This window comes from Garra rufa, chromosome 4 (genome assembly GCF_049309525.1).
Source record: "Garra rufa chromosome 4, GarRuf1.0, whole genome shotgun sequence".
Lineage (NCBI taxonomy): Eukaryota > Metazoa > Chordata > Actinopteri > Cypriniformes > Cyprinidae > Garra > Garra rufa.
The window spans coordinates 18,351,104-18,364,537 of NC_133364.1; the positions used below are offsets into that span (position 1 = coordinate 18,351,104).

At 35.9% G+C, this 13,434-nt stretch overlaps 1 protein-coding gene across 6 annotated transcripts in view; it reads right to left on the bottom strand.

Annotated features, from left to right (window-relative positions):
• Positions 1 to 13,434, bottom strand: part of dennd5b (DENN/MADD domain containing 5B) — a 56,498-nt gene that overhangs the window by 9,529 nt on the left and 33,535 nt on the right. For 3 of the 6 annotated variants that reach the window (XM_073838781.1, XM_073838780.1, XM_073838779.1), the window contains 8 exons: positions 11,436 to 12,011; positions 10,359 to 10,590; positions 8,603 to 8,753; positions 7,104 to 7,194; positions 5,386 to 5,493; positions 4,815 to 4,946; positions 2,287 to 2,439; positions 2,105 to 2,183 (listed from right to left, as the gene is read on the bottom strand). In XM_073838781.1, coding sequence (XP_073694882.1) covers positions 2,105 to 2,183; positions 2,287 to 2,439; positions 4,815 to 4,946; positions 5,386 to 5,493; positions 7,104 to 7,194; positions 8,603 to 8,753; positions 10,359 to 10,590; positions 11,436 to 12,011 — 1,522 coding nt within the window. The remainder of the gene's footprint in view (positions 1 to 2,104; positions 2,184 to 2,286; positions 2,440 to 4,814; positions 4,947 to 5,385; positions 5,494 to 7,103; positions 7,195 to 8,602; positions 8,754 to 10,358; positions 10,591 to 11,435; positions 12,012 to 13,434) is intronic. The other 3 variants (XM_073838784.1, XM_073838783.1, XM_073838782.1) reach the window with 1 other exon arrangement.

A 13,434-nucleotide genomic window follows, 5' to 3' on the forward strand; every position in this document is an offset into this window, starting at 1 on the left:
TTATGCAATAATTATGATCTATTTTTTCCACTGAAAATAGAAAAAAAATTAAAAATCCTAATTTTTAAAAATTATTTTTCAATGAATGCAGTATTTCAGATTAAAATAGAGTATAGGCCTTCCAAATCAATTTTTTGAAGACAGATTAGCACCACCTGGTGGGAGCACAGGAAGAAAAATAAGCAATTTCACAGTGTAACCACTAGAGGCCTGTATAGACATCAATAGAGATGCTAGTGAATTCCCAATTTGTTTTAGACATAATTGCTTACTTATATAATAAGTAATGGACTTTAAAATATATTCAGACATTCTCAAAGAGTACTTTTTGTGAAGTTTTAGATATTTTCTTCTTATAAATAATGATTTCAAATTAATTTTTGCATTATGATTATAGTCAATCCTAAACGGCACTGCACTGACAAACCCAAGAGGCAGTGCTTGCTTCTCATCACTGTTTACTGCAGATTTCAAATTAATTTCCAGTGTGTGTCAGTTTTGCCCACTGCTCTGAGCTTTTTTCTGCATTGTTACTGAATTATTGAATTAATTTGACATACTGTACTCCTAAAACTTTGCTTTGTTACAGACAGCAGTTTATAGATGTGTGTTTGCATGTGTGTGTGTGCGTGTTTGTGCGTGTGTGTGTGTTTATTTTTCAGTCTTGATGTTTTAGAGTGTCACCACTTCACTGCTGTGAGCTTTTTCTGCATTATGACTGAATTATTGAATGGATTTCACATATTCTCAAACGTTTGCTCTATTACAGACACAGTAGTTTTATTGATGTGTGTGTGTATAAGTGTGTGTGTGCGCGCGTCTGTGTGTGACTGGATGTGTCTAAATCACACTCCTGATGTTTTATAGTATCATCCCTTCACTGCTGTGTACTTTTTTTTAGTTTTGTGTCTGATTTGTCGATTGTGCACACAGTTAATCTCTGAATTGCTGTGTTTTTGTCTTTTTCCCATTCATTTCCTATGGTCGGTCATTTCTGACCGAAGAGCATGAGTGTGACTATTTTTTTTTACGCCCACTTAGCCTTTTCGAATGATGTCGTAATTTTTTTTCTGTGTTCACATTCCCAGTGCCATAAAAGTCACCAAGTTTCATATCATTCCGATGAAGCTGTGATTTTTAAAAAATTTAAATGTAAAATGTTCCGGTCAGAAATGACCGAGGAGCGCACAAGGGTTAAGACTTGTTTTGTGGTCAAGCGTCACATATATCCCTTTCAGTACTTCTATGAGAATCCCCAAGCAATTTAAAAATGAACTGAACATGTTTACAACTTAATTAGGTCTTGAACTTCCTTAAAACAAGGTAAAACGAATTATTTGGGACATATTGTTTTTTTGTGTACAACTATATTTAACTTTAATATGATTGTGTATAATGTTATTGTTAGCAATAACACACTTGCAATCAGTATCAAGCATACAAAGCATGACAAGTACTTTATCAAATACTCCTCTAATCATTTTTTAATAGATTTCCATATGACAAATGCATCACAAACATAGTTTGGTATTTAGTTTTTACATAATTGAGTTTACCTAACTGTGCTAGAGGCGCCAAAAGACAATTTACCTTGTGTGAGATGAACCTCAGCTAAATGCAGCCTTGCAGAAACTAACTCCCTTGAAAGTCGTTCTAGAATTTGAACAGTGACTTGTGTCGTTACTCATATGTGACCCTGGACCACAAAACCAGTCATAAAGCTCAATTTCTATAAATAAATAAGCTTTCCGTTGATGTATGGTTTGTTAGGATAGGACAATATTTGACCAAGATACAACTATTTGAAAATCTGTAATCTGAGGGTGCAAAAAAATCTAAATATTAAGAAAATCGCCTCTAAAATGATCCAAATGAAGTTCTTAGCAATGCAGATTAATAATCACAAATTAAGTTTTAATATATTTACAGTATATGTTTGTGGAACAAGATCTTTTCTCAATATCCTAATTATAAAAAAAAAAATCAATAATTTTGACCCATACAATGTATTGTTGGCTATTGCTACAAATATACAAATACTACTTAATGCTGGTTTTGTGGTTCAGGGTCACATTTGTATTTATGAGAAAGTTTTTTTTTTTACCTGGAGACTCTGACAGCTGTTCGATTTTCTCTTCTCTCGCCTGGTAGTGCAATAAATGAGACCACAGTGCAGACTTTCCCTGTAAACCAGGAAGACAGCATACAATAAATCCCAGTGTTAGGTTGTGTTTCTATGTGCTTTAATGTGAAGTACATTTCACATTATATTTGTCTGTGTCTCACCTGTTTGACCTGTAGACCGTGGCTCCATATTCTCTCCAGGAGGTCACACAGACTGGCTATGAGCGTGTTCTCCTCCAGGCCAGTAATGTTTGCCTCTCCATGTCCCAGTTCAACAGCCTCTCTGCCCATTTTCTCCACCAACATACGCTTGGTCTGAACATCCATTGATTAACATCGTTAAAAACAACATACCAGACATTTCAATCTTGATTGAGTCTAAAGTCTTTAATGCAGCAGACAAATGGGTCAGACTAGTAATTATACTTATATACTAAGATCCTGGTTCCCACACTTCTTGACCAAAGCAGTTCCATGACTTCTACGTGATATGGATTTTAAAAAGCATTACACAGAAATTGCTAAAGCAGATTTCCATTAGTATGTTAAGTATCAAGCTTTTGAATTAATAAATGCATGCAATTATACTTATTAGTTTACAACGGTCTCCAGTGAGACTCCCAACAGACTGATGGTATGACAGTGGCTTGCATTAAAGGGATAGTTCACCCAAAAAGAAAATTACCCCATGATTTACTGACTTACTGGCATGATTTAATGACTTTCTTCTTCCAGACAAGTACAGTCAGAGCTTTATTTAAAAATGCCCTGGCTCTTCCAAGTTTTATAATGGCATTGAATGGCTGTTGATATTCAATTGTCTAATAGAAGTCCAATAAAGTGCATCCATCCATTATGAGAAGTGCTCCACATGGCTCTGGAGGGTTAATAAAGGCCTTCTAAAGTGAATCAATGCGTTTTTTGTTTTGTTGTTTTAAAACTTTGAGCGTATGACAGTTAGCAGAAGTTAGAGATTACAGTTTAAATATTTTTCTTACACAAATGCATCGATTCACTTAAGGCCTTTATTAACCCACAAAGCTATGTGGAGTACTTTATGATAGATGGGTGCACTTTATTGGACTTCAAAATCTTACCAGCCATTCACTGCCATAAAGCTTGGAAGAGCCAGGCCTTTTTTTAATATAACTCAGATTGTATTCGCCTGAAAGAAGAAAGTCACATACACCTAAGATGGCTAGAGCGTGAGTAATTAATGGGGTAATTTTCATTTTTGGGTGAGCTATCCCTTTAAATTCTACTCTATATAAAGAATAATGTCTAGCTGATTAAAAAAATAAAGCACAATAGATGCTTTAGAACTTTAAATATCGTTATCACCTGCGTTCTTAGCCACTAATTTTGTGACGGCATGTGACGATGTGAGGTGCTTCAGTAGATAAAAATTACTTGTCACCGAAGCAGAGAGACTCATTTTTCCTGGGCATAATGTTGCATGTTACATAAATATTTTTGCCTTTCACCTCAGCGAGGGAAAAGTAGTGCTTATACTTCCAGTTTGCAAAAGCTACGTTTGAACTTGTTGGACTTGCCATCGTTGTGATGTTGTAGATGTTGGTGTGTGCGACTGACCGTGCGTGTGCACCTGCACTACTCTGCCTCTGATTGGCAAACAATTGAAATTTACTCAATCTAAGCCAATCATTGTGTTCTCAGTTACACCACGTTTACAGACACACCAATCATCATCACTGGTTATGTGTCCCGCCCCAGAGAAAGAGAGGTCCTATGGCTGAGAGAGACGCTGCTCGCATGAAAACCGCTTCAGTGTTCTCAGTTATAGTAACGCGCATTTTATTGTCAGTAACGGTAACGGCGTTGTAACGGGGGAAACAGTAATTGGTTTGATTACTCGTTACTGAAAAAAGTAAACGCCGTTTATTTATAGCGCCGTTATTCCCATCACTAATTTTTAACCCCTTGTCCAATAACCAGTAAACAGCCAATATTATGTTTCTATACAATTTTGTCATTAAAAAAAAAATTACATATTTTTTATTGTTTAAAGAAAATATTTAAAACACTAAATGCTGGTACATTTAAGCATCACAATATTTTAACGTACAGTATCAAAAATGGACATTCATTTAAAGATTTGCTAAAAACTAAGAATTTAAAAACATTTTAGTTGTTAAGTTTTATCGAATTTTAAGTGCTCTTTAAGAGATCACAACAAATGTAACTGAACATGAAAAAGCGTGAAATTAACATATATAACAGCCAATTTAGTCAATGTCAAAAAATTAAAAAAAAAAAAAAAAAATACCCTGATAACCAGCATCCCTAATTTCCAAGTTTTCCATGACAATGGGAACTCTGTTAACACACACACACACACGTTGGGTTTACATGTTTTATGGGGACATTCCATAGGCGTAATGGTTTTTATACTGTACAAACCATACTTTCTATCGCCCTACACCTACCCTACACCTAAACCTAGCCCTCACAGGAGATTGTGCACACTTTTACTTCATCAAAAAAACTCATTGTGCATGATTTATAAGCCTGTTTCCTCATGGGGACCTGAGAAATGTCCCCACAAGGTCAAAATCTACTGGTATTCCTATCCTTGTAGGGACATTTGGTCCCCACAACGTGATGAATACCAGGTACACACACACACACACACACACACACACACTACTTTCATCTAAACTCATGCTGACCTTCATTTTGCATTCTTTCAGTAAACCCTCCACAAACTTCCAGTTGGTCTGAGCGATGACCGCAGGGGACAGGTCTGATAGTTTGGGTTGTCTCAGGTTCTTCCCCAGGTTACGGGCCTCCTGCATGTACTTCTACACAAAGACATCACGACACAAACATTTAAGAAACCAAACACATTTAGAAAGCTTTAAATACACCTTGCTTGTTTGAATCAAGCATCTGTTAAAAAGTTTTTATTTGCATCAATACATTCTCTTTAAAGGAAAAAACAAGATAAACTGAGCTACAACAGGGGGTTGATTACAAAGCATAGGATTTTATTCTTTGTTTCAGGGTCCTGTGGGATTTAGGACTGCTGAGTGACTGGGTCAGTAAACACACAATTCTAAAACTCCGGTTTATAAGATCGTGTGGGAATATCCAGGGGAAGGATTGTGTGCAGCAGAGATCAAAGGTCACTGTGTGTCTGAAGGGAGGGGCTTTGAGGAATTCCGACATCTGGGAGGTGTTTGTTAAAGGGCATGTTAGGAATGTTTTAAGTCGGTCATATAATGGCAGGCCTCCACATACCAGACAGCAGGCCGAGAAGGACTTTTTAGGCGGTTTAATAGGTGGGGGTGGCGCCTTATCCCACTCCCAGAAAGCCATAGAGTTCTGCAGGAGCAAACACCCCTCCACCTGCCGTGAGGTGGTACGGCCCACACAGCATACAAACGCACACAGAAACCATGAAGAAACAATAGAAAAGGAAAGAAAAAAAGCAGCATGCACATGAAGGCGAGGCAATCAGACAAGAAAAAAGCCAGAAGACACTTGAGAAAGAAAAAGCAAGCTCAGAAGTAAGAAAATGGAGACAAATGAAGAACTGAGAACAGACAGACTCACAAAAAGCCCAAGTGGCCTTTGCATTAAGCATGATTCATCAGGAGCCATTTACAAGTCAAATGACATGTAAATCACTTACAGCCCTGTGGACCATTTATGTGATTCAGACATCACGAATCTGTGATTTATGTAGAATTACTGTTCATTATCATATTTGTAAGTAATAGTTGACGTAAAATTATGTAGAAAATCTTGCTGTTTCTATGACGCGTTCATGAGATACGTAGCAATGTCTAATACCTGTATAAATCACTGTTTTTGAGTGAAAAAACTAAATTCATCAACTAATTTTATTTACACAGCTGTTCTGAATTATTCATTCAGAGATTTGGCTCTCGGTTATTTATCAGTAAATGACAATTTTATATACTACATGAGTTATTTTAGCGGTATTTATGTAACATTATTGTATTTATTAATATTTTGAGTCACCTTTCATTTTTATTTTTATTTGTGTGCTTTTATCATTGTTACAAATTATATATACTTTCATCTGTAGCTTTAATTTTTAATTAATTTTTAGATATGTTGCCTTGGCATCTAACTAAATAATAATTTTCCCAAGGTTATTTAAGCTTAATCTTTTCATCTAATATTTATATTTTATTTTAGCTTTATTTCAGTTACTATAATAAAAAGCATTTTATTAAAAATGCTGGGTTAAAAACAACCTAGCACTGGATGAAATAAGGACAAACTATATTTCTAAATGTTTTAAATGTTTAACCCAGCCTTTTGGTTAGTTGGTTAGGATGAAACCCAGACAGATAATTACTACAGCCATCAGCAATAATTAAAAGGTGAACATTTCTTAATAAACTATTTAAACATGTTAATTTATTCAACTTATTATTAAATGTTAATGTATTGAACATTAATAAATCTTTATTTCCAATTTAATTTGGGTTTATTTTAAGCAAGAAATACAGACATTTTTTAAAAAACAGTTGAGTAAAATAAAACTACCTAGAAGGCCGTGTTAAACATTTAACTTAACCACTGGGTCAAAATGACCCATTTTTTGTTTTTAACCCAGCAAATTTTAGAGAGTGGTGTTTTTCACAGCTTTTATCGTAATTGCATGGTTTTCAGAAGTTCTTCCTTTGTGTTAAATGAAAGAAAGAAAGTCTTACGGGTTTGAAACATGAGGGAAAGAAGACAGAATTATCATTTTTGGATGAGCTACCTTTTATTTACTTTGTAAATCTGCCAACAATCAGCTTTATCTACCATCTGACAAATGAGGCCATATGAAAGCACCAGTATAAAAGAGATGGATTAAGTAAAAACACTCAAGATGGGAGGAATTACATAAAACGTCTGTGCTAATCAATGGCTGCACACAGAAGATGAAAAGAAAAAGAGAAAGAGAGGCTGAAGAAGAAGAAAAGTTTGAGTCTCACCTCTTTGAGGTCATTATCCAGCACAAGATGGTCGTTGTGTTGTCTGTGTCGGTCCACTCTGCGCTGAGTCGAGCATGTGCGATTGGACCACCTGATCAGAGGGTTGCTTTTTAGACTATCCCACAGACTGATACAAGCTTTAATGAGTTCACTTTAATGTTTTTTTTCACGTCACAAAGTAAATGTAAAGACAGATAAATACAGTGGAAGTCAAAAGTTTACATACACCTTGCAGAATTTGCATAAGAGGGATGATACATGATACATGTTATTTTTTATTTAGTACTAACCTGAATAAGATATTTCACTCAAAAGATGTTTACATATAGTCCATAAGAGAAAATAAGTTGAATTTACACTTACATACACTTGATTCTTAATACTGTGTTTTTTTGGTTTTGGTTTTAATGATAGTTGTTTGTGAGCCCCTTTTTTGTCCTAAACAGTTAAACTGCCTGCTCTTCTTCAGAAAAGTCATTCAGGTCCCACAATTCTTTGGTTTTTTAACATATGTGTATTTGAACCCTTTCAAACAATGACTGTATAATTTTGAGATCCATCTTTACACACTGAAGACAACTGAGGCACTCATATGAAACTATTACAGAAGGTTGAAACGCTTACTAATGCTTGAGAAGAAAAAAAAACGATGCATTAAGAGCCAGAGGGAAAAAACTTCTTGAATTTAAAGATCAGGGTAAATTTGACAGAATGAAAGTGTGTGCATTTTTCTTATTTTGCCTAAATATCATATTTTTTTATTTAGTACTGCCCTTCAGAAGCTACAGAAGATACTTACATGTTCCCCAGAAGACAAAATTCAGAAAAAAAAGGTCAAATTTACCCTGATCTTTAAATTTAAAATGTTTTTTCCTCTGGCTCTTAATGCATCGCATGTTTCCTTCTGAAGCATCAGTGAGTGTTTGTACCTTCAGTAATAGTCCCATATGTGTCCCTCCATTGTCCTCAGTGTGAAAAGATGGATCTCAAAATCATACAGTCATTGTTGAAAATGCTGAAAAACCAAAGAATTTGTGGGACAAGGGACAAATGAACAACTATCCCTAAACAAAAAACAGCTGTGGATCATTCAGGTAACAACACAGTATTCATAATCAAATGTACGTAAACTTCTGAACAGAGAAATTTTTATAAATTCAACTATTCTTTTCTCTTGTGGACTTTTATGTGAAATATCTTATTCAGGTCAGTACTAAATATAAAACATGCATTTTGTATCATCCCTGTTATTTTGGTAAAATAATTTGCAGATTCTGCAAGGTGTATGTAAACTTCTGACTTTAGCTGTAAATAAATAAACAATAATAAATTATTTTTAACGCTTGAATATAGAAGTGCAACTAAAAACAGATGGACTGCAGCATCTGTTGTAGTTAAAAACAGAGCTTTTAAATTATTATTGACACTGAAGTGTTACATGCTCCACACTAAATTGTCAATCTCTCATATTAGTGTCATGTGCCATAAAGAGGACTCACTTGTTGTTGGTAGGCCCTGTGGCGAGCACATCAGCCTGTAGTTTGGGGAAGAAGCCCTGCTGGTATTTTCCTTGGCCAATCTTCATATCTAGCAAATGAGGATGGATAGCTGTGTGGTCGATCTTTCTCAGCCGTTGCTCTATGGCCTGGGCTGGAGAGGACAAACACAGATCGAGGGAGAGGGGTCATGCATTGTGTCGTGACAGCTTGAGACTTGTTTACTGCCTAGCATAAAACAATCAATGTTACTTCCATAATGCATTTTGTTTTCGATAACGTGCATGTCTTATAGGGCATCTGTGGGCAGTGTGCTATTTTAGAAGCACATTTTTTAACCCAGAACAGCAGTATCCATCTTCCAGTAGTGACCTACAGCGTGACAAGAGGTTATTGGCCTAACAATGGTACTGAGGGCTTAGCGTGCAGATGCACACTCAACAATATTCAGCACACATACACACAGGCTTCCCAAGATGGCACAATACAGCGCCAGGCACCCGTTCTTTTCTTTTCAGCATTTGGCAGCCTTTCAAAAGCGCTCCATTCATATGACTCATTTGAGGACACACTCTTCAGTTCTTTCACTCTGTGCTCCTCTCCTCATTTTTTAACCACTTCTGCTTTCTTTACCCCTCCCTCCGTCTCCTCGGCCCCTCAGCCGCCCTCTTGAACTGTCACTCTCTATAATCATCTCGGCAAATAAGCAGCAGTGATTTTTTTTCTTACAGGGTTCATTAAAATTGAAATATACAATTTGTAGTGACAGAGCAGTGATGGGGGAATAACCATTGGTTCAGAAAAACGAATGATGAAAGGTGCTCTGCTGTGGATGTGATTGCACAAAACTCAGCAAGGCATAAAATTAGCAATGCAGCAAAACACAATCATTTCCGAATCTTTTTATAGAGACAAGAAAAACACCAAACACAATATAAACCACCCAACAGTAAACTAATTTCAAAGATCTCAAAATTGAATCAACATGAAATGGCATTTGCACTTCTTTTTACTTACAAAAATATTATAGAAAGTACTGCTTTTATTTAGCAAGGATGCTTTAAATTGATCAAAAGTTGATGAGAAAGTCATTTACAAATGTTACAAAAGATTTCTATTTCTTTTTTTTTATACATCAAAGAAACCTGAAAAAAATTGTACTCAGCTGTTTTCAACAATAATATTAATAAATGTTTTTTGGGTAGCAAATCAGAATATTAGAATGGTTTCTGAAGGATCATGCGACTGGAGTAATGATAAAAATTCAGCTTTGAAATCACAGGAATAAATTACATTTTAAAATATATTCAAATAGAAAACAGTCATTTTAAATAGTAAAAATATTTCAAAATTTTACTGGTTTTGCTGTACGTTGGATCAAATAAATTGATGAGCAGAAGTCTTCTTAAAAAAATATTAAAAATGTTATTGTTCAAAAACTTTTGACTGACAGTGTAAATAGGGACAATTTTGATGTCATGTTGCTTTAAAGGTGAAAAGTGTCATTTCTGGGCTAAGTAAAATAAACTTTTTTTGTTTTTTTCACTTTTTGATCTGCCCATCTGGATATTGTTTCGAAAAAGAGCTATTGGTTAGTCTCAAACCATTGAGAGAACGACATGTTGAGCAACGTTTTGAAAGTTAAAAATCATACTTTAAACGGCTTAAACAGTTTACTTAAACACATTAAACTGTATTAAAACAATAAATACATTTGGCTTAATATATATTATGAAAAATAAATCTCAATGTTTCTTACCCGACTCTTTGAGGAAAGTGCATTTTTGGTAAACAGATGAGCGCAAGCTGGGTGCACGAACATTGTAGAGACGGGCCTTCTCAATGCGTCCGTCAAACACTCGTAAGAGGGGTTCTTTCTCCTCCCACTGAGACATGATCTTGTTGTCGATGAAGGTGGCAAACATTTGCGTTTCGATGAAATGGGACAGGAAGGGCAAGTACGGTTCTGGCTGATCGGAAAGGAACGAGGCCTGAAGAGAAATCAAATCAAAAGAACATAAATAGATGTACCTTCTGAAATTTTTTGATGAAAACTTTGGTACAAGACCAGCAAAAGTGGCAAAACTAGACTAAAAACATATAGTATTAAAGGATTAGTTCATTCCTAATAAGAAATTAAGGTTTTTGAGGCAAATGTTGCAGGATTTTTCTCCATATAGTGGACTTCAATAGGAATCAATGGGTTAAATTGCAGTTTCAAAGGATCTTATCTAGCGAAATGATTGGTCATTTCTAAAAAAATGTTTAAGTTTATATACTTTTTAACCACAAGTGCTCATCTGCCACTAGCTTGACATGCATTACATAGTCGTGCTGGAAAGGTCACAGTTGGTTAGTTCTCCATCTGTGTACTTTGGTTCAAATAGGTAATGTAGGGCTAAAAACTCAATATCATGTTCTCTTCCAACTTCAAAATCCAATATCGTTGTTTTAAAGGGTGTTTGACTTTCTTTGCACGTTCGCTTTGTGCTTTTCAACAGGACAGCATAATGTGTGATATCAAGCTGGTGCAAGATGAGCATTTGTGGTTAAAAAGTATATAAACTTTCCAATCATTTCGCTAGATAAGACCCTTATTCCTTGTCTGGGTTCATGTAAAACCCTTTGACGCTGTATTTAAACTGCAATTTGGACCAGCAATCCACTGATCCTCATTGAAGTCCACTATATGGAGAAAAATCCTGGAATTTTTTCCTCAAAAACTTTAATTTCCTTTCAATGAAGAAAGACAGACATGAACTTGTTGGATGACATAGGGTTGAGTAAATTATAAGAAATTTTTCAAGTGTCTATAAGTGTGTAACACATCTGTCACCTTGTCAAAGTTGTGCATTTGCTCTCTGTTTGTCAGCCAGGACTCCAAATCCGGCGAGTTCTGAATCACAAACGATTCATAATCCGCAAACATTGTTGCAAAGCGAGCAGCGAACACCTCCCTCAGCTGCACGTTCAGTTTAGCGTTCCTCAGCTCCTCTTCCTCTGCAGGAGACCTACCTCCCACGCTCTCCTCGCCTACGGCCTTCTGCCCTGAAGCCAAAGCCTCCAGGCGAGCAACTTTCACCCCAGTCCTTTTGGCCAGAGCCTGCAGCCGCTCTAGAGTCGGGTTTCCTTGAAGAAGTTCCAGCACGTCCAGCGCCTCTCCTCCGAGGTTGCCGTTCCTCCTGTCATCCACTAACTCACTCAGAGATGTGCTCTTCAGCTCCTTCTCCAGCGTGAAGGTCTGCGTGCTGACAGATGGTTCAGGGGAGGTTTTGCCCCCCTCCGGAGGCAGACCAAAACTTAGCAATACCTCAGTGAGTTCCTGAATGAATTCGGTCTTGTTGGGGAACTGAGGGAAGTCTTCAGGCAGCTCAATGCAGTGGTTGTCGATGTCAACAAAGCACAGGTTCGCCTGAGGAGAGAAAAAGAGCCATGCAAATTAACATTTACGCTTCAAGACACACATTTAAATCTGCAAAGGTAGGGGTTCAAGTTTTGCTGTGCAGCGCTTTTGTTTAAATGTCACCGGGTTGATTTTTGTTAAATTACACTTCAATTTATAGTATAATGCAGCAATAAACAAGAATGCGGTGACAAAGGAAATCTGTGCTTGTGTGAGTACATATATGGGTCAATGACAAACAGATAAATGTTTTGAAGTAAAATGAGTGCACAAAAAATGAGTGGCATGGTATGTTTTGGTTTTAAAGGCAGAAAATTTGGATCTTGGTTAAACATTTAATCAAAAATAGCCTCCTTTAAATCACTATATTAAAAGGAATATCACCCCATATCAATATGTTCATGTCTTTCTGTCTTTAGTTGCAAAGAAATTAAGGTTTTTGAGGAAAACATTTCAGGATTTTTCTCCATATAGTGGACTTCAATGGGAGCCAATAGGTTGAAGGTCCAAACTGCAGTTTCAATGCGGCTACAAAGGGCTCTAAATGAGCCCAGCTGAGGAATAAGGGACTTATCTAGCAAAACGATTGGCCATTTTCTTAAAACTTGTATACTTTTTAACCACAAATGCTCATCTTTTTAGAAAATGGCTGATGGTTTCACTAGATAAGACCCTTATTCCTCGACTGGGATCGTGTAGAGCCCTTTGAAGCTGCACTAAGACTACAATTTGGACCTTCAAACCGCTGATCCCCATTGAAGTCCACTATATGGAGAAAAATCCCGAAATGTTGTCCTCAAAAGAATTACAATTAAAAATTCAATTTCTAACTGAAGACAGACAGACATGAAGATATTGGATGGCATGGGGCTGAGTAAATTATTAAAAACAAACCAAAAAAAAACGAATGACAATGAAACCAAACCAAACGCAAATGAAAGCAAACCCAAGCGAAAACAAATGTAAACAAAACAAATGAAAGCAAATGAAACCAGGCACAACAAAACAAAGCCAAACAAAAATAAACAAAAAGACAATTTTTTTAAAGTGAAATCAAACGAAAGCCAAAAAAGCCAAGCAAAGGCGAAAGAAACCAAACAAAACAAACACATGAAAATGGAAGCAAACATATTTTACTATTATTTAGTAATAAAATAAACAAAACAGAATAGAAATATAAGAAAAACAAAACAAACAGTCTAAAATTAAACCAAACAAGAAGCAAACAAGCCCAAGCAAAACCAAACCAATATGAAAAAACTAAACAAAAAACAAACAATAGATACTAAGCCAGGCAAAACCAAACAATGGAAACAATAAAAAAGGAAGCATTTTGTATTTATTATTCATTTAGCAATAGTAAATAGAATAAAACCAAATATAGAAATAAAAACAAATAAAAAAAGGATGCAAACAAAAACAAACAAAGCCA